The sequence below is a fragment of the Mesocricetus auratus genome, unplaced genomic scaffold (genome assembly GCF_017639785.1).
Source record: "Mesocricetus auratus isolate SY011 unplaced genomic scaffold, BCM_Maur_2.0 Super-Scaffold_100015, whole genome shotgun sequence".
In the NCBI taxonomy this organism is placed as follows: domain Eukaryota; kingdom Metazoa; phylum Chordata; class Mammalia; order Rodentia; family Cricetidae; genus Mesocricetus; species Mesocricetus auratus.
Genome location: NW_024429198.1, coordinates 31532254 through 31558932, shown reverse-complemented (window position 1 = coordinate 31558932; position 26679 = coordinate 31532254). Strand labels below are relative to the sequence as shown.

Below are 26679 nucleotides of genomic sequence, written 5' to 3'. Positions count from 1 at the left end.
TCTCTCTGAAGATAAGCAGGTCAGAGAACAAGAGTGGGCGATCCCCTTCAAGGGAGAAGTTGCAGGAGGAGATACAGAGAGGGGTTTCACAGGTTGGCCAGCCAGGGAGGGGTTGGATCAACTACAGACCAGCAAGGACCCTGCCCCAGCCAAAGTCAAAGAGAAGGGTGCAGAGCCTGACCAAGCTGATGGGCAGTGCTGGTCCTTCATCGTTGTGGGGCTGGAAGAGGCCAGAATTAGGCCGACATTCTGGAAGGAAGGGAGAAGGGCCCACACCAGCAGGCCAGGACAGTTCGGTCCTACCTGCTCTCCCCCGAACCTGTCCCTACCCCCTCTCCCAGCCAAAGTAATCAAGAAAAGTCTCTAAGACCTAGGTGACTCTAGGGTTCTCCCTTCCAGAGGAGGACTCCAACATTCACCGACCTCTTTAGTTTAGAATTTCCAGACCAGCGTTTGGGTGGGTTGGAAGTTGTCTCCCACAAGAAACCTCAGAGAGCCAGAAACCCAGAGTCCACTGCAGACCCTGTTTATACTCATTGGTGCCCGGGGTCAGTCTCCCTGGATGTGTGGGAGCAAGGTAGAATGCAATGCCTTTGGTTCCCAACCCCCTAGGAAAATCCCAGAGCAAAGGGGTCCAGTGCGCTATGGGCGGCGGCCGCGGGGGGCGCTGCGAGAGCTGCTGTTAAAGCCCCGTCGCGGGCGCGCGCCCTCAGAGGGATCCCGACCGCTGCCGGCGCCGCGGTCTCCCGCTGCCGGGCCAAGGCTCATCCGACTGCCCGGTCCCGGATCCAGGCTTCATGCGCCGCGGGCTCTGAACCCGTGCGTGCATCTGAGAGCGCGGCCGGAGGTCCAGGCCCGGCGGAGACATGGGGAAATTTCAGTCCAAGCAGGGTGAGGTGCGGGCGGCGGTTAGGGGGTGGGACGGGGGTGGGGACGCGGGTAGGGGGCTCCGCCACTCACTGTCCCTTCCCTCTTCTCCGCGTCCTCCGGCCGCGCCGCAGCCGCAGCAGCTTGCAAGCGGAGGGAGAGCCCCGAAGGTAAGCCCGGGCACGGCCAGGGCGCGAGGCGGCCCCCGGGTCGGATGCGCAGAGCTCCGAGCTCCGGGCTCCTCGCGCCCTCGGGTGGGACACGCCGTGGGTCGCCAGGAGTGCGTGGCCCCGGGGCTCTGGGGACCGGGTGGGCGCCTCAAGGCGGACTTGACAGAAGCGCACCCCGCGGGGCTCACGGTCTCCTTCCTTCTCCGTGGGTGCCGTGTTTCCCACTCGTCTGTGGGCGGACCGCAGGGGACAGTTTCGTGGTGTCTGCGTATGCGAGCGGCCACAAAGGCACTGAAGAGAACGAACGGCGCGCGGGCGGCGGTGTGGAACATCGCGCACGGGACAAGCAGGTAAGCAGCGACTAGGTGGTGGGCGGGGTCGCGCAACCGCGGGCCTCGCAGGACTGGGAAATATGCCCTGAGCAGTGCCTTTTTATCACCGGGAGATGCAGAGACATGGCTCAGATGGCTGGCCAGGATAGCCCGTCCGTCCCTTCCCAGCATCTGGTATAGTATCCTAGGGGGATGGTACTGGAATCCCCAAACCGTAAGTTAGAGGTGGACTGTCGTGGCTCTATGTCTCAGGCGGGAGGAGATGGGGATCCACTGGGGCCATGATATCAGTATTCCAGGCCTGAGGCATCCAGGGTGATGCCCAGGCCCATTTGCTACCACTTATATTTGCTGAGGAACTCTTGGTGGCCAACTGATGCCTCTGAACTGCTTGGGTCTCAGATGAATGGTTAGCCAGAGACATAAAATTGGAGCTGTCTCTGGGACCCTAGGACTCATGTTCGTGTCATGGGAAAGCACTTAGGCTGGTCCTACCCCTTAGCTGTGAAGCCTGGGGGCTTCCTCCCTCTAAGCAAGTCTGGGCTCGACCCTTGGACTCCCCACTTGAGAGCAGTGGTGTTCAGAATGAGGGACAATTTAGCTGACGAGGAAGTGTGTGTCTTTTCTGGGGATTGCAGGTGCTTCCTGTGTAGCTGTGGAATTACTAAAGTGCAGCTGAGATCCTAGGACCATGAATACAACATTTTGGATCTTTTTTGTGTGTGTGTTTTAGCTGTGTGGGTCTGGCTTGCATTGTTTCCTCCTAGCTTTGTCCTTTCTAAGGTGGAACGAGCAGTGTCAGTAGGACTGACTTAGCTTAAGTAACGACAATCAACAACACTGTATTCCCTGGGTTTCCTTATCTAGCAGAAGTTCCCTGGGTGACTTCTGGCCAGGTGGTACCTTGAGTTGAGGCCCTAGCCCGGGCATCGCCCTCACAGGGCTCAGGAATTGTTGAAGCCACATTGCTGCCCTTGTGCCTGGCAGCTGTACTAGGCAGCTCTTGCCCAGATCTGGGAGGGACTCTATCCTCATACTGTTTCATCTTTAGAAAGCTCAGTGGGGACAGTCAGAGTTGGGTCTATGTCCTTCCTCAAATCCTCCTTTTCACAGTGTCCAGTGTTCTGCCTAACTTAGCGTCCTCCCAGGAGCTGTGCCATGAAGAGGCCAGCCCTGATCATTCTGTGCAGCATTCCATACCAACTCCCAGGCTACTGGGGGACTCGTATCTCCTCTCCTGGGTTCTCATAGGTGTGTGCATCTGTGTGCATCTAAACGTTTCCTGGATGCCACTTCCTGCCTTGAGTGGCCATCCTTGCTATATCCAGAAGCTCTGCCGTGTGACAGTACCTATGTGGCTCCTTGCCCAAGGGGGACCTAAAGGGGGAGGGACATGGGTTTGTTAGCAATAGCCAAGAGATGGTTTAGAAAGAAGCATGTGACATCAGAACTACTGTGGTCACAGGTTTTTAAGCTGTAGTTCAGGCAGCAGTTGGTGGTGGCTTTTCTGAAGTGACTGAGTTGTCATCCGTGGGGCCCCACGCAGGATAACTTCCTTATGTGTGTACCTGTTCCACCAAACTATCTTTAATTTCTCCAGCTCCCCCTGAAGCTGGCAGGAAATTGCTCAGAAGACAAGAGTCACTGTTTTCTGTTGTGAATTAAACACAGATTTCCATTTAGCCGGAGGAAGGAGCATTCTGCTCGCTCTAGTGGCAGACTTTTAACTGGACTCTGAGGGATCTGCCTGTACGTAGGCTGACGAGGCCACTGAGACCCATGTCCTTGGCTGTCTGTGGACATTCTACAGCTGTCTGTATTTGCAAGAGGGGAGGACACGGATGCTTAGCCTATTGAGGGCCATGTGTGGTTGTCTTGGGCAAACTTGAACTTCACAATGCCACTCACTAGCTCTGCCCACATCTCCTTGGCCATTCTCTGTGCGCTGACACATCAGACCTTTCAGAAGGAGAGAACCTTGGGAGATATGGGAGTGGCCAGTGTGACACCCTGTGCTGCCTTCAGAGGCTGCACTCCAGACCAGGGCTGAATTCACCATGCAGACCTTGGCTTCTAGCCAACAAAATAAAACAAAACAACAACAAAAAACATCAGCCCTCATTATCGCCTCGTCTACAGGGTCATCAGAGCTGGAAAGCTTTGATTTCTTCTGACTGGCTGGGATTCTCTGGAGCTGGCTGAAGAGCCTCAGCCACTTAACTCTGCTGCTCCTGCTGTGGCAGAGGTAGCCAGGCCTCCCCCTGCCCTGGGCCAGGAGCTGCCTTACCTGAAAACTTTCATGCGTCTGTTAGGGAAAGGGAGCTGTTAGCCTTTGAGAAACTCCTCGTGTTTTTGTCACAGCCTAAGTACCTTCCTATTCCCGGTCAACCCAGAAACATGACACATGAGTCATAAGACGTCTCAGGTGAGATATGGAGCTCCAGGCAGGTTATGGGGACATCATGGTTCCCCCTCAGCTGCTGAGCCCTAGAGCCCCCCAAAAGAAGCAGTATTTTCCGGGGACTGCCCACAGAACAGCTGGAAGGAAGGCCCCCGGGTAGAGGAGGGGTAGCCCAGGTGTCAGTGGCAGCCATCACTGCACGTCATTGTTATTCCTTGTTCTCTCTGTGCCCTCTGTGTTTGGCTTTCGGGACCCAAGCCGGAGTCCTGAGAAGTTGGCACAGAAGTGGCCCAGTGGCTCACTTTGATGTAAGGACATCAAGGACAAGCTGGGGGACCAGCATCCTCAAGGAGCCCCGAGGACCCCGAGATCAAGTGGTCAGGAGGCACCGAATCTCCGCCCCTTCTCTGCTTCTGGAATTGCAGGTGTCTCACTGACTCCCACATAATCTGTGATAAACTGAGTGGTTCTTACCCAAGGGGATTAGGACGATCTAGCACAACCACCAGGTGATTTGCAGGAAATGCCTCTAGGAGAGGAGAGGCAAAACTAGCCTGAGGACTAAAACTGACAGAGTTGGTAACAATGCTTTCAGGCACTGAAATTTACTTCCCAGGAGCTAAGTAGAGAAGGGAAGGGAGGCACAGGCCACTGGGAGATCCCTGTGTTACAGAAAGTGCTGGAGTCATCTCAGGGGCCTCAAGAACTAGGCAAGTGCCATACCCGCAACGTCTGACCCAGTCTGGGACTTGTGGGAGGCCCTGGGGCTGCTGTGATGTTCTCTGCCGCTGAGGGACAGTGTATAGTTGGCTCTGCTTTGACTAGAACTCTGCTGTCTTATGACAGGAGCTCTGGGACACTGACCATCTGTGGCCACAGAGGCTGAAGGGGCAGATTCTTGATGTCTACAATAGGGAATGGGGTTGGCTGGGCACTCAAGCTCTATGAGAGGTGCCCAGGAGACCAGCGAGTGCCCCCTGCTGGGCACAGAGGGAGTAGATACGTGCAGATGTGGACACTGCCCACCTCTGCATCCACAGAGCACCATATAAAGTGCCGAGTCCAAGGCTTAAGGATGTGGGGCATTTTGTCCCAGGCTGCCACCTAGACTTGGGGAAGGGTTCCATAGACAGCAGGGACCGAGGACTGTACTGGGTAGCTCGTCATATCTAGGTTTCCAAAACAGCTTCAAACCACAGCTACTAATTTTGCTGCTAAAGGAGCTAAAATTGTGACTTCCAAGAAGTATTAATGGAAATGGAGAGGCGACTTCACCCCGCCAGTGTCAGCAGATTGTCCACCGCTCCAGAACTCATGTTACTTCCTAGTTTTACTTGTGGCTGAATAATTTATACATGAAAATTTGTGCTGTGCTTGTGTGTGTGTGTGTTTCTCTGTGTGTGCACATGTATATGGAGGCCAGAGGTCAGCCTTGCTAATCATTCCTCAGGAGCTATCCACCTTGTATTTTGAGACAGTCAATGAGAGTCAACCTCTGATTACCACTCTTGGTCGGAAGTCCTGTTCATTCTGGAGCCCTAGTGAGGAGTGAGGGGTCTGAAGTGAGCTTGGGGGAAAGGCCAACAGGAGTGGTATGGCTAGGAACCATGGCTCCAACCACATACAGGGGAATGGCCTGGCCTCGTGAGCCAGCTTTGTGTGCAGGAGCAGGCTGGACAACTTCCCAGGGACTACAGCTTGTGGATAATGCAGGCAGCACATCCAGACCCAGACCCTTCCCAACACTGGGGACAGCCCTACCTGCCCTGTACCCCTTGCCACTTGCTCTGCAGTCTGGGGGCAGGAATTTGTGGTTTCTGATTCTTGATATGCAAGAAGTAGAGGACAGGGCCATGTCTCAGTCCCAAGCTTCAGTAGTGGGGTCAAGGGGGACACACTCGTCATCTGCATAGAGGTTCTTCCCGCTGTGCTCAGGAGGCAGGAAACGGCTCTATCCACAAAGCTGTGGCTTAGCCATGTGGCCATGTCTTGGGGCCTATTCCACATATCTCTGGGGCTCAGCTTAGCTTGTTTCTGTGGCCTTTGAGTCCATATACTTCTCATATCAGAGATGAGGAGACAGATGGGAGGGTCTATAATGGGATGTAGGAGCTTGGCAGAGGCTATCCCCTGTGCTTCATCCTGGCTAGACCCAGGGAGTCACACAGTGACTAGGAAGCCTTGTGCTTAGGAAAGCTGAACTCTGTGGACACAGACCTGTTCTTCGCACAGGTGAGAGGTTGTTGCCAGAATGTTGCCTGTGTCAGAAAGTCTCTGGGTTATGAGAACAGGCTTGTGTCATCCCAGGCAACTGTGGGGAAGCTAGCCCACAGCAGCTCATGAAGGCTGCTGCTCCCGACTGGCTGCTGGAGAAGTCCTATGGAGCTGGGTGGCTCTGTGGGTCACGGGAAAGAGTTGTGCATGGGGAACGCTCGTTTGCATAACCCCTGGACATGTGCTGTACTACTGAGAATGAGGTTACCGTTAGATGGTGATCTTGACTGTTCATGGAGCTGTTGTGGGTGCTCCCATGGGCTGCTCTTAACGTGGACAGCACCGAATGGTACATGCCCTCATACCGTTCAGCTCATCTACACAGGAGCTGTGCCGAGACTAGTGACCAGAGTAAGGCCCGAGTCCCGGCAATCAGGAAAGCAGGTCAGCACACTTGTGCCTGCAAGGGTCTGGTGAGTGTGTTTCTGCTATGCCTGCTCTCCTCTATAGCTTCCTGGTGTGCTTTTCTTTTTTTGGGGGGGTTTCGAGACAGGGTTTCTCTGTGTTGCTTTAGAGCCTGTCCTGGAACTAGCTCTGTAGACCTGGCTGGTCTCGAACTCACAGAGATCTGCCTGCCTCTGCCTCCCGAATGCTGGGATTAAAGGCGTGCACCACCAACATCCGTCCCTGGTGTGCTTTTCTTCTTACAGAGAGAAGGTCTGAACCCAAGAGCCCCCTATCCCCACTACCTAAGCACTTCTGAGAAATCAGTTCCGTGTCCTGCGGAGTTTTGTGGTCAACTCTACCCACTGGCGGAAGGGTCCCTAGAAGGGAGCAGAGAGCAAGCATGTGGGACAGGTCCCCTGATCTGCCCTGGGTCATGTGAGAACCGGAAATACCCCTGGTGTGAGAGGATGAGATATGCCCTCGCTCACGTTGCACAGAATTATCTGTGCCCACTGGGGCCCTGCTCACGGGATTCCTCTGCCAAGTAGTTGGTAGACGTGCTGACAAGCAGAGGCAGGTGGCCATAGCTTCAGGAGAAATGCGGGGCTCTGGGTGGCCACAGGGTCACTGGAGCATGTGGCTCCTCACACGTGAGATGGCGTGTGCAAAGATTACCCACATAGCACCCCCCCAGTCCTTTGCTTGGTTGGCTTTCTGTGGTTATTCTTGGACTGTCAAAACATGAATGCCCTCTGCCCACTATGAACTTCCAACACGGGTCAGAGCAGGTGGGCTCCTCTTGGGCTACCCAGGGTGGAGGGGGATCATTCTCGGGCTTTATTCTGTTTTGTTAACCGAGATAGGTGCCAGGTAACATTGAAGCCTGACCTAGAATATGGACTGGCTAATTCTTAAGGAGGACAGCATTATCCCAGGCCTCTGAGAGGTGAGAACGATTGTGGTGATAGATTGTTTATGATTTATTAAAGCCACTGAGCATCAGAGAAGCAAAGCATGCAAGCCAGTAGATCTTACCTCTACCATTTGAAATGTCAATCCTGTCTCCATGAGTCCTCAGAGGCAAAAGGCTCTGAATTCCTATGTCCTTTTGTATTCCTTTCTCCACCCAGCCATTATCACTCCTAGTCCTGGGATTAAAGGCCTGTGATCCCAAGTGCTAGGTTCACCTTTGTGTGATCTGTTTCTTTTAGGACTGTATCAATTTCGTGTAGTCAGTGTGGCCTTGAGCTAACAGAGACCCATCTACCTCTTAATCCTGAGTCCTGGGATTAAAGGTGTGTGCTACCGCCGCCTGGCTTCTATAGCTAACTAGTATGGCAGCTTTGCTATTTTGATCTCTGGTGGCTTTATAAATCATAGACAATATATCATCACAAATGATTATCCCATGTGCTGGCTACCTCACTGGGTACAGCTATGGCCTGTTGGATGTTCATGGCCATCCTGAGCAGAAAGAAGCACAGCATTGGCTTGGGCAAGACGGGCTTTCTGGAGCTACTGCTTTCAGATAAGCCAGTTAGTGATCAAAACTCCTCACTGGCCCCCCTACCCCCACACCCCCGACCTGCCTCGCAGCAAACTGCACCCCCTGCCGGGCTGGTGTGTGCTGTAATCAGCTTTGGCATTGATGGGAGATTTGCAGCGTCCGGCCGGCAGCCCTCCCTGCCAACACTGAACAAATTGGGTCTGTTCGATCCTGTTTGCTACGCACAGCTGGAATGTACTGATGGCAATGAGACCCTGCAGCCAGAAGGAAGGATTTGTTTTACTTTTGTTCTGCAGAGTCTTCTCAGTTAGCCATAGCTAGTTTTGAGCCCTGCAATCAGAGAAGCTAAAAAAGCATGTAATATTTTAAGGCAGAAATTCAAATGGAGATTATTTTAACATATAGCATCAGGCATCCTGAGGGAAGGATGTTCTGTGTTCTGGGAAGCACAGCCCTTCCTGCTGTTTGTCTCCAGAACTGCAGGCACTGCTAGCCATTGTTGCAGGAGGGGTTGGAAGGGTAGTCTGGCCATTGTTGCAGGAGGGTTGGAAGGGTAGTCTGGCCATTGTTGCAGGAGGGTTGGAAGGGTGGTCTGGCCATTGTTGCAGGAGGGGTTGGAAGGGTAGTCTGGCCATTGTTGCAGGAGGGTTGGAAGGGTAGTCTGGCCATTGTTGCAGGAGGGGTTGGAAGGGTGGTCTGGCCATTGTTGCAGGAGGGTTGGAAGGGTGGTCTGGCCATTGTTGCAGGAGGGGTTGGAAGGGTGGTCTGGCCATTGTTGCAGGAGGGTTGGAAGGGTGGTCTGGCCATTGTTGCAGGAGGGGTTGGAAGGGTGGTCTGGCCATTGTTGCAGGAGGGTTGGAAGGGTGGTCTGGCCATTGTTGCAGGAGGGGTTGGAAGGGTGGTCTGGCCATTGTTGTAGGAGGGGTTGGAAGGGTGGTCTGGCCATTGTTGCAGGAGGGTTGGAAGGGTGGTCTGGCCATTGTTGCAGGAGGGGTTGGAAGGGTAGTCTGGCCATTGTTGCAGGAGGGTTGGAAGGGTAGTCTGGCCATTGTTGTAGGAGGGGTTGGAAGGGTGGTCTGGCCATTGTTGCAGGAGGGTTGGAAGGGTGGTCTGGCCATTGTTGCAGGAGGGGTTGGAAGGGTGGTCTGGCCATTGTTGCAGGAGGGTTGGAAGGGTGGTCTGGCCATTGTTGCAGGAGGGGTTGGAAGGGTGGTCTGGCCATTGTTGTAGGAGGGGTTGGAAGGGTGGTCTGGCCATTGTTGCAGGAGGGTTGGAAGGGTGGTCTGGCCATTGTTGCAGGAGGGGTTGGAAGGGTGGTCTGGCCATTGTTGCAGGAGGGGTTGGAAGGGTAGTCTGGCCATTGTTGCAGGAGGGGTTGGAAGGGTAGTCTGGCCATTGTTGCAGGAGGGTTGGAAGGGTGGTCTGGCCATTGTTGCAGGAGGGGTTGGAAGGGTGGTCTGGCCATTGTTGCAGGAGGGGTTGGAAGGGTAGTCTGGCCATTGTTGCAGGAGGGGTTGGAAGGGTAGTCTGGCCATTGTTGCAGAGGAGTTGGAAGGGTGGTCTGGCCATTGTTGCAGGAGGGGTTGGAAGGGTGGTCTGGCCATTGTTGCAGGAGGGGTTGGAAGGGTGGTCTGGCCATTGTTGCAGGAGGGGTTGGAAGGGTGGTCTGGCCATTGTTGCAGGAGGGGTTGGAAGGGTGGTCTGGCCATTGTTGCAGGAGGGGTTGGAAGGGTGGTCTGGCCATTGTTGCAGGAGGGGTTGGAAGGGTAGTCTGGCCATTGTTGCAGGAGGGGTTGGAAGGGTGGTCTGGCCATTGTTGCAGGAGGGTTGGAAGGGTAGTCTGGCAGGGCCCTCCTAGAAGCTTTTCTGCCTATGATGTGGGGTCCAGAGTTGGTGCCCACAGTGGAGGGAAGTGGGTTACTTGCATCTCCTTGAAGTGAAAGTCTGACTTCAATCTGATTCTGAGGAAGAAACTGCTCAGAAACCGCAAGAAACAGCCAACCCGGCAAAATAGGTACCTTTTCCTTTCTGTCCCGGGGACCTGGCACAAAGCCCTCCCTGCAGGAAGCTTCAGTGCTCTCCAGAGAGATTGCGAGTACAGCTGGCTTCCTCAGACCTTCCACTCCTTCTTCTCGCCCTGCCCAAGCATGCTTTTGTTAGCCTTCCTGTCCTGTTAGTGTTCTTGGTAGGAAGGCCTGGCTGCTCACCCGAAATGGTTGGCCTCATATCCTGCTCAAGTGTCCCCTGCCCACTAGGCCCTCCTTTCCTGTAGCTGATTGGGCTCCTTAACTATACTGGAACTGGTCTCAAAGCTCCATGCAACCCTGGATCTTGCCCTCCTGGGGGGTGCTCAGAGGCCCCTATATACCTCACCCAGTTCAGGGTGTCAAGCCCATGGATCTCCCAGATGAGTAGGGTGTCCTGGACTTGGCTTGTCCTTATCATTCCCTGTGTAGGTGTCCCTGAGGCTCCAGCAGGGGTCTGTGGCCAACTAGAGAGAGCAGCAAGCCTCCCATAGTGACTCACTAGTTGGAAAGCATCAGCTAGGCTGGAGCTCTCTTCTGCTTCTGTCAACTTGAGGCCAGCCTCACCTTTGCTGGGAGTCCTGGAGCCTATTTTCCTGGGGTTGGCGAGGCCACTTTTTAATGTGAAGAGAACACTGTATTTTTTTTTGAAAGATTGGTAGGGGAAAGGGAACCACATTATACTTGCTTTGGTGAATTCCTTGGAAAAGTGTGTGTGTGTGTATGTGTGTGTGTGTGTGTGTGAGTGTGTGTGTGTGTGTGTTGCTCTACATGCTTCCAGGTTGTGCCACAGAAAAGTGTGGGTCCCAGAAGTCCACAAGGATCACTGGTGAAGCAAGCAACAGAAGGAGAGGTTTGCTGAAATTCTAGTGGAGTGCAGGGTCTAAAATGATGAGAGGAGGCCACAGGGATAGACATGGCTCAACATGAGGCCTAGAGAGAAGGCACTAGAACACATCGTCAACACAGTACTAGCTGCGGTGGGCACCATCAAGCAGCCCAATCTGTGTGGACTGGAGTGGAGGTGAGGAATGCCGTAAGAAAGTATTTGGGGTAAAAGCAAAAAGTACTTCAAGCAGGGTGAGAAAAGCCACATCAGGGTGCATCCGAAGAGAAAAGATAAAAGGTCTTAGGATAAGGAGAGGAGGAAGGTACTCGGCTGGATTCAGATCCCATATGTGTAACGTGAGGCTCCTGCTGCGGCCCTTGAGCCCCAAATGAACACACAGATGCTATAGTAGTTATGAAACTGTTGGCCAGTGACTAGGGCTTCTTATTGGCTGGCTCTGTCCTAATTATTAACCCATTTCTATTAATCTAAGTATTTCCAAATGGTCTTATCTTACCGGAGAAGGGTCTGGTGCATCCTATCCTCCCAGTCTCCACATGGCGAATCCTCTCTGCCTACACTTCCCAGAATTCTCCTCCTCTGGTGGCCCCGCCTATCCTTCCTGCCTGGCCACTAGCCACACAGTGTTTTATTCATCAACCAGTAAGAAAAAAATACACGGAAGGTCAACCCCATCACACATGCCTGAGTTCATCCTGTGGAGTTACTTATGGCCACTCAGTTCCTGCCCCAAGGCCTCTTTTGAAAGGAGGCAAACAGCAGAGTTTAGCATTCTTTGAGGCTTGCTGTACTGAGTCCTGGAGCCTGGATCTTAACCTGTGAAAGACTCCTGACCTCTACCTCCCACCCCCGAGCTGCCAGTCTATGCCAAGGTTGCTTCAGCTATTGCTAGGCTGAAGGAGAAGCCAGACACAGGCTCCTGGATGGCTCAGAGGGTGCAGGAGAGGATGGTTAGGGAAACCGCCCTGGAGTGGACATCAGAGGAGAGGTGGCCTTGACAAAGTGTCCAGACGTCATAGAGGCCCTACCAGTGCAAAGGCCCCAAGGAAAGGGTAAACAGCAAAAATTCCAGGAGGGGAAGTATATGCAGAGAGCTAACTGCACCTGCCTCCTAGGAGCTGCAGTAAACAAAGACACACACCAGTCTCCCAGGCTCTAGGAGGCTACTTACTGTCTGTGACAGGCATTGCAGCTACAAGGGGGCAGGAAGCCCTAGGGGAGGGATGCCCCCTCCCACACCGCTGGACTTACGGGGATTCTGAGACCCACTCCACGGCTGTGGAATTTCAAAAGATTTGGGCTTTCTTAAAAACAGCTGGTGTTGACCCTGAGAAAATAGCCTATTGGGACTTTATCCTTGGTCCCCTCGCTGTTTTTGAGGAGTAGCCAGTGGCGTTTGTTGTGGCTGGTCATGACTGGGATGAGAAACCAATGGCATCTAATGACCTCAGGGGATAAAAGTGTCATGCATGCTCTCTATGGGAGCCCACTGAAATGGTGACCCCAGGGACCCCAGCCCTTCCAGGCATGGCAAAACCTGACTTGGCTTTGCATATTCATACCCTGCATGGGGGGGGGGCTCAGCTCATCTGTGGGAGGGGAAGCTGCCCAGAAGGTTCTTTGGATTTCATCTTGAGAGCTCCTTTTGTTGTGATGTACAGGACAGAGGTTAACATACAGGGGGAAGAGCATGTGTCTGTGTGTTGGGGCTCCTTGGAGAGCAGTTAGGGGCACAGTGAGTACCATAGCTCTGCCCATGGTGCAGGGAAGTAGAGCCTTGGTGGGCGAATTACCAAGCCAGAGCTCTCACCTCCTGCTGGCCACCTCCAGCCCCGGTAGCCAGAACATATCCTTGGCCAGTGCCTTGGACCTCATTTGTATCCTAGGGGCCCCGCTGTGTCCAGGCGATCCTGGGCTTCCTTCCTCTTAGCTCTTCCTGCAGCTCCGGTCGTCTGAAACAGATTACTTACCAAGAGGCTACAATGCAAGTTTGTCATAGGGACCCCACTACTTTTCTTAGGGTGGGTTTGAAGGCTCTAGGTTTGGCCTTTGTCCCTTTAAGATCTTCATGCAGCTGCTGCCAGATAGGGTAGCTCTGAGGCCCCCCTTTGATCTCCACAGCCCAGCCAGGCAGCAGAGCCAGTGAGGGTATGTTTCCCCAGAGCTCTACAGAGAGCACTTAACAAAAATGAACACCATTTATTGCTTTTTCTGAGTTGGGAGCTCCCCAGGAGCCTGGCGCCGGTTTTTAGTCTGCTTATCTTTGGTAAGAACACCACATCACACAGTACCTTTTAGAGTAAAACAAAAACCGTAACTTAGGGTTCAGCCGTGTTCTCTTCCAGCTTTGGAATTAATCTGCCTTTGAAATGAGAAACATAAAGCTTTAATAGGGATGAAAGGCAGCAAAGATGTCCGGTGGGTTTCCTGAGTAGGAGTCTGGGAGGAGGAAACTGTGTGGGGTCTGCATTAAAATTGAGTAGAGTCCAAGTCCTCTAAGCAGAGGCAGAGGCGTCTGAGTCTGGGTTCCATTTTGTTATTTTGCAACCTCTGTGGCCTGTGAGTGGTCACCATCAGACAAAGTGACTGTGGAACACCAAGAACTAAACCAAGAGCAGTTTCAACGTGCTAAGAGTAAAAACAAAGGGAGGTAGTCAGTATGGTTTATGTTACTTAGTTCTCTGGGCAAGTGGTGTGTGTGTGTGTGTGTGTGTGTGTGTGTGTGTGTGTGTGTGTGTGTGTGATGTCTGCATGTACAGTGGGTACAGACACGCATATATGGTATGTGCTAGTAGCATTGTTTCCTACTTGTGTGGGTTCATGTGGATGACACAAGTCACCTGAATCCTTCTCACTGGGTGAGGGATAGAGTCTTGGCCGCCAGACCTTAAAAGGAAGCTGCTAGCCCCTCGTTGCATATGACCTTCCCGGTAGAATCTCATTTAGCAAGCATGTCTCCCGCAAGTGGCCAGGGTGCATCCCTGTAATGCATCCATTCAGTGACCCATTCCCCTCTTCCACCTGTCTAGCTGTCCCTGCGAACTGGCCACGGGCTGCGCCTCCTCGGTGCTTGTGGACAGCAGATGGTCAGCTCCCCACAAAACACGTGGCTGATCAAATCCTGCTGCAAATCTGGGTCTTTTAGAGGACCATTGCGGGGTGAGTAGGTGTTGAAGATGTGGTCCATGTTACAGCTTCTGTTATTAATCAAATGATGGAAACAATGGGAAACTGTGGTAGGAACAGGAGAAGATGACAGAAATATTTATATTTTCTGGCATGAGTAGAAATGGAGGAGGGTAAAGTACTGTGTGAAGGGTGAGTGTGTGTTTTAGGAAACCTATTAGTCTCCCAGTTACCCATCTTTTTTAAAAAAATAAATTTCAGGTTTTACTTATCATAAAACCCCAGAAGAAAATGGTCCAACACCCCCCTATTAAAATAGAGATGTGTAGACTAAAACTGCCCTAACATGCACTTGCTATATTGCCTTCCTGTGGTGGCTTTGGATTCACATCTTGTTTTACATTCAGGCACAGAGGACCTCATGGCCCTGAGCCGTTGCAGGGGACCCGCCAGGCACCACAGGAACTGCTGGGCCCCTACTGCACATGTGTCGGAATTATTAAGCCCATAAAACTAGATTGTCACATCTGAAACTGTTTAGCTGCTGAAACTGAGATGTGACTTCAAAGCTGGCCAAGCGTTTCCAGACAGACGAGCGAGTGGGCTGGCACCTGGGAGAGGAATTCCAGCCCCCGGCGGCAGGCAGAGTGGCCTCCTCACCTTTCCCTAAGAAAACCACTGTTCCTCAGGGCCTAGGGCTAGATGCCACACCTGGAAACCTATTTGAGGCTTTCAAAGCCGTCATCTCCCCCAAGCCTGTTGTTTCCCTGCTTTAAGGGCAGCTACAGATCACTTTCCCCCACGGTCTCCTCCTCGATTCCTGCTTCTGACTAATCCTTGCGCTCCACCCTGCAGCCTCTTCATTTCCCTCTTGACCCTCGCCCTGGCTACAACCCCTGCTTCAGGGCATCACATCTCTTTGTGACTCTCCAAGCGTAGTCTGACCCATGGATGAGGTACCTGAGGGGGTGCACACATTAATCCCACAGGCAGTACATGGGCAGCCTCCAAGCAGGAGCCCAGATGCTCCCTTAGCTCCCCTGCGTGACTTCAGGGGCTTGCAGCACACACTTGAGGGCACTACCGGCTGCTCTTGTGCTCCTCCAGCTCCTGTCTGACCCCACAAACACGGTGTGAATGTCACATAGGTCCTACAGCTCTGTCTCGCCACCAGCAGCCGATTCTTAGCCTGGGCTCAAGCCCCAGCCCCAGCCTTACAGAGTGGCCGGCACTGATACTTCAAAGCGTCCCCAAAGGTCATCCTGGTGGCTTCTGTCATGTTTCTGGAGGCGTCTGTGTCTGGGTAGAGTGACTGCTGGGGTCTGTCAGAAACTAGGTGATTTTTCTGATGGTCGGGAGCTAATGTTGGAGTGAACAGACATGCAAAGACCCACCCTCGTACTTGGTAACCATGTGTTCTAGACCACACAGCCTTCCCAGGGGCCCTATGGCACCATGTGTCCCGTTGGGCACAGCTCTGGACAGAGGCCCCACCTTCTGTTTCCCCTCCCCATTTGTGTCTCTATTTTTTTTTAATCTGACTATATCTGTCTCTCAGTGTCCCTCCCCACAACCTCACCCCCATCTCTGAGACACTGACAAAGCCCGACCGTTCATCCTATAACCTTGCACATATAACCTTGACCTTAAAATTGATAGGTGGGGCCTAAAGGTTGTGAGCCAAGGGGAGGTGTGGACTTGGTTGGAGGTCACATGTGCACTTTGTCATAGAGAATAGGGTTCCATGGGGGCTGCCACTTCCTGGTCACCCACCAGAGGCTTGGCTTCCTGCTCTACCTGAGCCTGGATCCTCTCCTGTTTCTGAGTCTAGGCAGTGAACAGCCAGCAAGCACATGGTTATCGTGAGACCCCTCTGCTCTGTGCTTACTGAGAGTTGCGGGTGATGAATGGGCGTTTGGAAGATGCTGAGGCCCTGCAGGTTCTAGTAGGTGATATTCAGGAACATGAGCCACTTTCAGAGTCAGGTGTGGGTGCCACCAGACAGCAGGACAAGTTGCTCCTGACTTAGGAAACTAAGACTCTGGTTTTGTTGGGAAACCTCCCCACTTGCTGCTGCCACCCAGTGGCAACTATAGGGAATGTCTGTGGACTGTGACCTGAGTTGGCCTGGGGCCTCTTACATCCTGAACACCCTGTGGGATGATGGAACAGGGCAGTGCTGTGAGAACTGTGGGCCCCTCATTTTGGGTGTGAATAATGGGTGTTTTTAGGATGTGGATGGATGTGGATTATTCATGAATGTAGCAACAGAGCAAAGCAGCCCCTTAGGCCAACACAAGTTAATCTCAGGCATACAGTAATGCCTGCCACCTTATTTATGGGTCCTGTTTCCACTGTGGCATGGGCCCCAGTGGCTAGGAGAGCACCCACCAAAGAGTGCACAATGAGCTGGTGATGCTGTAAGGGCAGAAAGCAGGGCCTAGCGTAGGGTGAGTCCTGGAGGGGGCGCCCCTGGGTCAGGCACTGAGGATATACACAGGCAGTCAGGGTCTATACTGACCTGGACACGACATCCAGGATGACTTGGACAGGGCCAGGCTTCAGGGTCTAGAAACAGTGTAAAGAGGAGGTGACATTTGACCAGAGAGGAATGAATGGCTTCAGAGGCCAAAGGTCTGGCAGAGGGTGTGGCTCAGGTTCCTTAGGAGGGACCCGGTGAATGGGGATGAGAGAATCTGCTAAGACCTGAGGTCACCAGACTGTCACAACAGGGGTAGGTGATGTCTGCCTTTGACAGCCTCGCCTGTGAGCCTAAGTCATCCGGACTCGGTTGCACTGGGGAAGGGGCTCCATGTCTGGCCAGTGGTCTGGTACAGGCTTTGTATGATGTGATTAAAGCCCTTGGCTCTTCTATTTAGCTAAGGCAGTTCAGATTAAAGGGCGTTTCTATGTAAGCAGGACAGATTTGACTTAAATCACCAGGCAGAGGCCAGAATCACCACAAACCTTCATTTTCTTCTTTGATCCAGGGCCTCTCCAGCCACCCCTGGGTTTAGTGCTTAGAACCTTCATGTTGTGAGGTTTGATGTATGCTGACAGAGTCTGCTGTGGTGGCCCTGCCCACATGGTGTGGCTCTGGTCAATTATAGCAGCCCTGACCTGTTATTGTAGCCTCGGGGATGTCCCAGGAGACCAGCCTAGTTTTCTTTTTTTCCTTGTAGGGCGGGGCTTTGTACCTGGAGCAGCACATCCCAAGCAAGCACGTTTCCACCAGCCCAACCCCCAGCTCTCATTTTCTGAATTCACTATCCTTGCTTCTCCACCTACCCGTGCTTTTAAAGCCTATAACCCATGCAGAGCTCCGAAACCTGGTACTCATGATTATTTTTAAATAAATGGAAGGTATCCATGAATGCTGGCGGTTCCAGCCTCACACATAAAGCGTGGTACACAGTTCGAGTCAGACTGGCAACTCTAGGCTCTTTCAGTTGTATCTCCTCTACCTTGGGGTGCTGTATCTACCAATTTCTGGGTGAGATGAAGGATTCAAGCTCCCTGACCAAGAGCTAACGGGGAGCAACTAAGTCCTGGAGTTCCATGGGGGAAGGGATATTAATCTTGGGAGTGCTCCCCTCTGCCCCACTTTGCAGGCCTTTCCCTGAGGCAGGTGACTCAGGAGACAACCGCCTTGACATCTGCTCCACTTGCTCTTTCTCCTGTCACTTAGCAGTGACTCGAGTCCTTGGCCCTCTCCCTGGCATCAGCCAGCTTTGCTTTCCCTGCAAAAGTTTTTTTTCCAGCAGCAATCTAGAACCCCTGGGTTTGCAATCAGACATACCACCTGCCGGCCACAGCCCCATGGCTCTGTCCAGGATGAATCTGAGCCTGTGAGGTCCATGTCCTTGGATTCTAGCTTCCACACCTCAGAAGCAGAGACTGAAGCTTTACAAGTTACTCTGATTTCAAAGAAAAAAAAGCCCCAAGTCAGGCTTTTAGAAGCTACTAGATTTCATCCTATGTTCACCTGGGACAACAAAGAACTTCACAAACTCCTTGCACTCCAGCAAAATCAGATCTTTTGAGCCTTGAGTCTGTGGGTTATTTGATTAGTGAATGAATGAGGACTCCTACTTCCTCCTCCTCCTCTTTGAGAAAGGGTCTCACAATGTAGTCCTGGTATCCTGGAACTTGCTAAATAGATCAGGCTGGCCTAAACTCAGAGATCCCCACCTCTCTGTCTCCCACATGCTGGGATTAAGGGTGTATGCTACTGCGTGTAGCTAGGAAGGGAACTTTTTAAGAATTATGAGGTTTTCTCACTAAGATGATCTCCCTTAAATGACATCCTAAGAACAAGCTAAATGGCAGCCTATCCCTAATGGTTCCCATGCGTTGGGAGGTCCAGAGAGAGAGAAAGACTTTGGGGATATTTATGAGATGCAGTCGTGAACAGAGGTCTCCTCTACTTCTGGTCCTCGTCATTCAGCCTCGACCGTTTTGGTCTCCTGCCACGAAGGCTCCTCAAATGCTGTTTCCCACCATTAGTGCACAGCCAAAAATACTCTAGGGTGGGGCTCCTCGCTCTTCCCCCGTTGCACATCGGGGTAGTCCTAAGGAGCCTGTCCTGGTTTCTACTCCTTTCAGAGACCAACACTGGGTTTGTCCTCACCAGCCTTGCACAGCTGGCACCCACGATACTACTCCCATCTCTGTCCCCAGCCTCCCATCTCTGTCCCCAGCTGCTGAGTGTTTCTGGTATTCCTCTTCCACACATTCTCAGACCAGTCAGCCTGTCCATTCAGGTTTGGCCTCCTCGTGGTTATTGTCTTGTTTGCTGCTAGAGACAGAACGTTTTTCCCACTCTCAAAGGTTTTTACATGTGCTCTGTCACTCTGGGTTTGAATTAGACCTGTGTCCTCTGCATCCTGCAGATGGGATGAACCACAAGGTGGCGCTAGGCAGCCTGTATTCACCAGTGAGGAATGGGGCAGGGGGTATGTCTTGGTTCCTGTGGTCACTCACAGGACAAGACTGTACCTGGAATACTGTTTTTTTTTTTTTTTTTGATGAGATATAAAACTGAGGAGACTTGTTTTTCTCCTGTCTCCAGCTACAAACCAAAGGCATCCTTTGGCCCATGTTATCCCTAGGGACATTGCCAGCTGGCCAGTTGAATGGGTCTTAGCTCAGCTTCCCAGGAAACTGATGGGAAATGCTCCTGGGGGCCCTGAGTGCTGTGAGATCCCCTGCCACGAAGGGCCCTTTGATTGCAGATGGCTTCCATGCCACATTTTATATTTCCTTTCTTGTAGCCTTTGCTTCTGTGGATTATTTACAAGAACCATGTGAGCTTTTGTTCAGCAGCGTTTCTAGGCTTAAACATCGCCAGGATGTGTTTGAAGTCCTTCCCATTTTTCCATAGCTGGTCTTGAGATCAGCTGTGGGCTGAGGGTGTTTCTTGGCAGCCATCCCTGCTCCTCAGCCAGCTCTGGAGGAGATAGTGGCCTCTCTGCAGCTCCAGCGAATGCCACGCTATGGCGACAGCTTCAGTGGAAAGGTCAGGGCAGAGTGTTGGTAGGGCTCTCGATCTCAAGGATTCTTAGACTTGTGGGTTGGCAGTGTTAGGGCTGAGCTGCAGGGAGACCCCAAGTCTCACTTTGGACAGTGGGCTTTGCTAGCAGGCAGTGAGGCCTAGCTCTGGAAATGACCCCAGCACATCATCTTTGCACATTCTGCTGTATGAAGCTGGAAGGGATGGTGTATGTGGGCTCAGACTGGGAGGCCTCTCAAGGTCTGATGCTGGTCTCTTCAGCTCTCAGCCTCACAGAGCTCCTACTGCTGTCTTCCTCTGCTCTGCCGAGCCTCATGGTCACATGTTGCCCTGGTCTTTTGCAGGAGCTGCCCAATGGGGACCCTAAGGAGGGGCCTTTCTGGGAGGACAAGGGTTCTCTAGAAGGTGAGTCCAGCTCCAGCAAATGCTCCCAGACTTCACCCTGATCTTAGGGCTCACATCACAGAACCCTCCACACTGGCATGCAAGAGCCAGGGCCAGTTGGTTCCTAGTCTCAAGAGCAGTTAGTTCCTGAGTAAGCGGCATCCTCGATCACCCGTGATTCCTTGGATCAGTCAACAGAAGCAGCAAAATGTTGAGCCACAGTGTCCCCATACACTTGTTCACTTTGTGTATGTAGTTCTGGGACTGAGCAGGGAGGTCTGCTTTGGGGACTGGTGATCTTCATGACTAGTTATTACAACAGCATGGAGTGGCAGAGCAGTCTGAACGCCCCCCCCCACTTGAGTCACTATCATCTGTGTGCATCATTGGTGGAGTTGGCCCCACCCAGAGATGTGATGAGTTCTTACAGGCCAGTAGGTGCAAAGGACTGGCCTATAGATCCACATTGCAGAGGGGCTCCCTGCACTGCCTGCTGGAAGTCAAGCACTGGGAGTCCTCTTAGCTTATACCTGGATAGACACCTGACCAATGACTCTGGGCCCCTCTCCTGAGGACACAGCTTGAGACCCAGAGAATATGGGAACCCAGAATAGGGCTCCTTATCCATCCATGCAGGGAGTCAGGGGAGACCAGACTTGGCCATCAGACAGTGCACGTATCCTTGTCAGTGGGTTCTGGGTTGAAGGTGTTAGAGAATGACCATGAGAATGAGATTTCTTCCTGGTGATACAGGAACTCACTCCCCTAGAGGACTCTGGAGTGGAGACCACTCTGTTATGATCTTGAAGGCCCTTCTCCCATTCCCTCTGTACAATATCAGCCTACAGGAGACAGATTTCTCACTGAGAACCACTATGGACACATGTGCAGCAAGGGTATACCAGGTAGAGGCTAGCCCAGGTGAGGCCTCTCTACTTTCCTATTCTACAAGTAGGCTCTTAGCTCAGTCAGGGCCATGTAGATCAGAAGAGAGCAGAGACAGTTAACCCACTTCCCCTGTCCTCGTGCTACCCACATGAGAGAGGCCTCTTCTCACCTCCTCTTATCCCTCAGTTGTGCTGCCCCCTGAGAAGTCTGAGGGCCATGAGGGACAGCTCTTCAGCATGGATGACGGGGAGAAGGCAGCAAGCCATGAGGGCCCACTAAGAGTCAGCAAGAAGCACTTGAACATCGATGTAAGTTCTGTCCTCTAGTTACCTACATGACTGGGTCCCTAGGGCCCAAGAGGAATGGTGGTGTCCATGGTGGGGACCATGGACATTCCAACTCTGTGATTTCCTCTGCCTCCCTGAGACCTTAAAGCAAGACTAAAATGTGCTATTCTGGAAGGTTGCATGGTGTTGACGTGAACTTGGACATACTGGGTAGATGGGTCTCCATATGAAATGGGTATCCAACACTACTGGACAGCGGGGTCTCCCACCCCACTTGGTTCTAATTCCTCCTACTCAAAGTGATTCTGAGTGTTTGCATGCACACGGACAGAAGGAAACTGAGTCATGAGGCATGGCATCAGCACATCACTAGGAGGGGGTGGGTGGAGCTGGCAAGGACAGGGATTGAGGGTTGCAGGCCAACTGCCCTAAGCTTCCTTGTCCTGGCTGGAAACTAGCAAGAACCACAGCTGGGGGCCCTCCCAGTCCCGAGTCCCAGATGACTCTTGTCGCCTACAGGCCCTCCAGTGTGATGTCTCAGTGGAAGAAGACAACCGCCAAGAGTGGACATTCACACTCTATGACTTTGACAACAGTGGGAAAGTCACCAGAGAGGTAAGGTGCACACATGTGCCAGACCACCCATAGGGTGGGGGCTCAGGTCAGGAGTGTGGCCTCTTGAGATCTGAAACCAGTCTGGGTCAGTAGACAGCTTGAGCTGTGTCCAGGAGGGCAGAGAAGTATCAGTATCAGCCATGTGACATTGATGCTGAAAAGCTTATCTGCTCGTTTATCTAATGTTTGGAAGGCAAACGAGATGTGGCAGACAGCAGGACTGCCTTTAAGCTATACATGACATCCTGGGGGCAATTCTGGGCATAAAATAAGGCAGTCTCTGATGAGGAATAGGTGGGCCAGAGGTGCCTGCTGTGGCTAGGGTGTGAATACATGCTTGGTAAGGGAGAAATGTCTCTTCAAGTCCGTCACATTGGTCCTAGGACATGTCCAGCCTGATGCACACAATCTATGAGGTTGTTGACGCCTCTGTCAATCACGCCTCGGGCAGCAGCAAGACCCTCCGAGTGAAGCTAACTGTGAGTCCTGAGCCCTCCAGCAAGAAGAAGGAATGTTCTCCCACTGGTCAAGGTGAGGGGTTTATGCCAGGAGCCTTCCTGCTCAAATGGTGCCACTTCATGAGCTCCACCCCTAAGATGGGCAGGCCCCTCCTACAGCCACCTAATTTATGTTCCACAGTGCTCTTCCCTGTAGCATGTACCTCTCCACCACCTAACCCCTCCATATCAGCATTGCTCATGCGCCCCAACCACGTGCAGTTAACAATTTGTTTCCACAATGTCCCAGGCAGGACCTGGTACCTGGCAGGAGACAAAGCTGTTTGCTTAGTGAGTAGATGGATGAGCAAAAGTAATTCATTAACAGAGAGTGGCTCTAGGGCTCCAATCTAAGCACTAGAGATGCAACGGGGTTAAAAGTCCATGGCCAGCATTGGTTATAGCATGACTCTGTCTCAAAAAATCAACACAAGAACAAGACAGAACGAGTGGGTGAGGGACAGGCAGAAGAATGCTTGAGTGAAAGCATAGATGAGCACTGGAGTAGGGGTGAGTGAATGACTGAATCGCAAGGCAGTGAATGAATGAATGAGGCGTGAATCAATGGATGCTCAAGTGAGGCAGAGTGTAACACCTTTCTTTCAGACCGGGAGCCCACTCGTGGCAGAACAGAGAGTGAGCTCACGGAGGATCCCCGAGTGGCTGACAGAAGGCTGTCTGCCTACAGCAGGTGAGGTGTGGGGCTAGCTGGTTGCATCCTGCAGGTCTGCCTCCCTTTGTCCTGTCAGGGAGGGTGCTGAAAGAGGTAGGCCCTGTGTGCTGTGAAGGCTGATAGTACCCAGGTGGGGCTGAGCACCATGCCTGTGCAAAAGTAGGCAACGGGGACCATTGTGGCCCCAGTTAGGTGACCAGAGAACATGCCAACGTTTGAGGTCACTCAAACCTCGTGAGACCTGTGGTGGGTCCTGACAGGCTGCCATGATGAGCTGTGGACCTCAGTTCTCTGGATAACATACATTGCTCAACTGCCTTCCTTCTGCCTTGTCTAGGCAGTGGATGCTAGTCAAAGTCCCTGCCTCTGCAGGAACCCCCGTCATATGTTTGAAGTTCTAGCCATGAGTAAATGCTCAGGACTACCTATTCTCTCTACTCCACACAGGAAACCCAATGCTGAGTCCCAGCTCTGCCCTGTGCGAGTACCCTACTGTGTGGATGAGAATACAGAGCGTAGAAACCACTACCTAGACCTCGCTGGCATCGAGAACTACACATCTAAGTTTGGTCCTGGTAGGTACTGGAGAACCCCCACCTTGTACCTACCCTCTGAGTATAGATTCCTCCCTAAAGGTCCAGGTAGGCAGGGGTTCTGGAATTGCATACCATCCTCCTTGGGCACCCCACCATCCTCTGCCTAGGTGTGGACTCCCATCTTAACCTCCTGCCACCTGGAAAGCAAGTGTATGTGTATAAGACCTGTTCTGGCTTAGGGAAAATATAAAAGGTTCAGGAGCCTTCCAGCTGGGGGAGCTGGCATGACAGGCCAGGATTACCAGCTTGTGTAGAGGAGGTGGACAGCCAGCATTGTAGACACTTGTCCTACTCTACTGAACCTTCCTTCCTGATTTTGTGCCCTTGTAGCCTTTAGAGATTCATGAACTTCAGCCTGGCTAGTACTCTGAAAGCTGGAGGCAGAGTCCCCACTAGCACCCCATTTCCACTCTGCATCCCTGAGGGTCCACACAGGACATTGTGATAGTATCTCTGATAAGTTCATCCAGTCTGCTCCAGACAACCTGGACTAGAGGTCCCTGGTTGAAGGTGACCCTCACCTGGGAAGGGCTAGCCCCGTGTGCTTTGTACTAGAGCCTCAACCCTGATGACAGGGACACCCGAGGAGGCAGATGGGGATCCAAGGACTTTATGATCACAGCTGGCCCCCCACATTGAGGCCACAGCACAGGGTCGACCTCGATGGCGTAGGCATTTTATGAATCTGTAACCAGGTCCTCTCTCCTTCCTTCTGTGTGTGGTGGTGAGAGGGAAGGGGGATGGGTACATTAGTGAATTCATTCTGGTCCTTCACTGGAGTGTTCCTGAATGATACAACTTTCTGATGCCCCCCTCATGTCCTAGCCAGGGCTCTGACTAGGCTAGCAGAATCTCCACTAATAGGACCCACAACAGGGATAAAAGGGCCAGCTGAGCTAATCAGCAAGTTTCCAGGGTGGCCCCTTTAAGGAGTGATATAGTGACGTCCAGGGTCCTTAGTGAGGGACTGGCTCCCATCTGGAATGTAAGACATAATCAGGGACTGAGCTTGGGACATTTGGCCATCTGAGTTGTGACCCAGCTAGCAGGTCACCTTTGTTGCAAAAACCCATAGTGCAGATATGACATGCATCCCAAGCCACACTGTCTTGTCCCCAGGGTCACCACCTGAGCAGGCCAGGCAAGAACATCATGGCAGGGCCACGCATATCCCAAGCAGATCCCGATCACAGGAGTCGGATGCCCACGCTATACATCACCGCAGATCCCAGGTCCTGGCTGACCACGTCGTACCAACTAACGAGCCTGCTATGCGGGCCCTGGCTGTGCAGCCCCGGCTCAAAGGGCAGGAGAAGCAGTTCCTCAGGTCTCCCAAGGGTCCAGGAAAACCTCTTGGGACACCAGGCAGCAGCAAGCCAGGGAAAACGCTCAGCTATTGCCTACAGGCCATCCCACTGCCCCAGGGCGCTCAGGACGGCCACCACCTCCCACAGCCCCCACCACAGCCCCCACCGCAGCCTTATGGTCACAAGCGGTACCGGCAGAAGGGCAGAGAAGGCCATTCACCACTCAAGGGACATGGTCAGCCTACCATGGTGGAACATGAAGTGGTACGGGACCTGCCTCCCATGCTGGGGCCTGAGGGCTACGTGGTGCCTGTGGTCCAGAGGCACGAACACCACCATCACCATGAACACCACCACCACCATCACCACCACCACTTCCACCCATCCTAGCACCCAAACAAGTACTCTGCCCACACGCCCTCAGGGACACACAGCAGGTGCTGACGTGTGCCCAGTAGAGAGTACAGCATTCCCTGGCCCGATACCCAGCCGCAGATGTCAAGTGGGCACCGGGGAGATGGCACCAGGCTGGGTATCATGGACAAAACCTTCCTTCTCCATGCCATCTGGGTACCAGAACATTTGACGCAGCTGATAATTCCCACGAACGGGTGCTCCCGTGTGATCCAGAAGCCCACACGAGGACAGAAAAACATCTGCTCTTACTTTTGCTGCGGTGTGGTCCTGGGATGTTCGAGGGACCGTGCCTAGACATTCTTCATATCTGTGTGGTTCTTTCAACTTTGGGTACCCCGGATTGTTCCTGGCACAAGGCCAGGAGTGAATGGAAATGGTAAAGCTTTCCATGAGGTTTATTTGTTGTCAGGTCAGCTTGGGCTTGGGAAGAGGTCCTTCAGTGTGCCATGATGTCAGGCAAAGCAAAACAAAGAGGTTGGAGTATCGGCAAATGTGCAGGGGGCAGGCTGGGTGATATGCAGCAGGCAGCATGAGGCTTGGTCTCCAGGGCTTCCAGCATCCTGGGTGGGATGGATCAGTACCATGCTGGAGGTCATCACCTAGGCTGTGCTCATTCTTGTATCATAGCCAAGTGACACTTAAGTGTCCCTTCTACAAGGGTGTGGGAACCTCAATAAGCCCTGGTCTTTTGGCTCCACTGAGACTGGACACTGAAGGGGACTTTTTACCTGTTGAGTTTGTGCAGGTGGCATTATGCCTTCTAGCATAAGAAATTGTACATTCTGTATTAAATACCTTACATTAAAACAGGCTTTTCTGAGAGCTGTGGTCAGGCTACCTACCCTTGTAGCTGTTGAAGATGACATGTGCATGTTGTAAAGGGTGAGTGCTGTAGAGCCATCTTGGTTGATGCACACAGTACTTCTAAGGTACCAGAACTCTAAACCCAGAATCCAGCTCATTCAGACAGGAACACCGGGCACCATACCCACCACATGGCCACAGCTTACACAGACGGTTGAGAAGCAACACCTTATCCTCTCTCCTTAAACACTAAGTCCTACAGAATCCCTGAGGATCTGAGTGTGGCGTTTCCTGTGACCTGTGCCCCCCACACACAGGGAGACCTGGGACGATTGGCTCACAGAAGGCTGCTGGTCACTTCACAGCTAGAAGTCACATACATGCTCCTGAATTCTAAAATGACTAGAGTCATTTCCTTACAACATGGCTAAAGTCCCCGTGTCATTGATGGAGAGATGGTACACCACCCACACCACGGCAGAGGGGTCGGGCAGGAATCATCACAGCCACCCAGCTTGTCTCTCAGAATGCAGCATTAAGAGGTCCTTCCGGGCTTGAGACATCACACAGGATGTCCCTGATGATACCTTGGGCCATGGTTCAGCTCAGCACCTAAGAAGCAGGGAGATTCTGACGAGTCTGACCTTTGGTTTCACGTTTTAAAAACTCAGGGCAGGTAGAAGTCCTAACAAGCTCACGGCAGGGGCCTAGCATCTGCCACTGTGCGAACATTAAGCAGAAGAGTCAGCAGCTGAGGGACC

General features: G+C 52.6%; 1 protein-coding gene across 2 annotated transcripts; it reads left to right on the top strand.

Moving 5' to 3' along the window:
* Positions 1-706: 706 nt before the first annotated feature.
* Nkd2 (NKD inhibitor of WNT signaling pathway 2) lies at positions 707-25934 on the top strand. 2 transcript variants are annotated; one of them, XM_005065435.4, is made up of 10 exons: positions 707-891; positions 1002-1037; positions 1284-1387; positions 19795-19855; positions 20909-21030; positions 21529-21624; positions 22008-22155; positions 22728-22812; positions 23242-23369; positions 24510-25934. In XM_005065435.4, the coding sequence occupies exons 1-10, from the start codon at positions 867-869 to the stop codon at positions 25085-25087; spliced, it is 1383 nt and encodes a 460-aa protein (XP_005065492.1). In that variant the 5' UTR covers positions 707-866; the 3' UTR covers positions 25088-25934. The 2 variants fall into 2 exon arrangements, with proteins under 2 accessions (XP_005065492.1, XP_021091121.2); XM_021235462.2 differs by lacking the exons at positions 707-891; positions 1002-1037; positions 1284-1387 and adding an exon at positions 1453-1543.
* The last annotated feature ends 745 nt before the right edge of the window (positions 25935-26679 follow it).

Bases quoted from the DNA above. Each gene is read 5' to 3' on its own strand.
- Nkd2 (XM_005065435.4), top strand. From the start codon at position 867: ATGGGGAAATTTCAGTCCAAGCAGG. The intron at 1,388-19,794 runs GTAAGCAGCGAC...GGTCTTTTGCAG, and splicing joins ATCGCGCACGGGACAAGCAG to GAGCTGCCCAATGGGGACCC. The intron at 23,370-24,509 runs GTAGGTACTGGA...TCTTGTCCCCAG, and splicing joins CACATCTAAGTTTGGTCCTG to GGTCACCACCTGAGCAGGCC.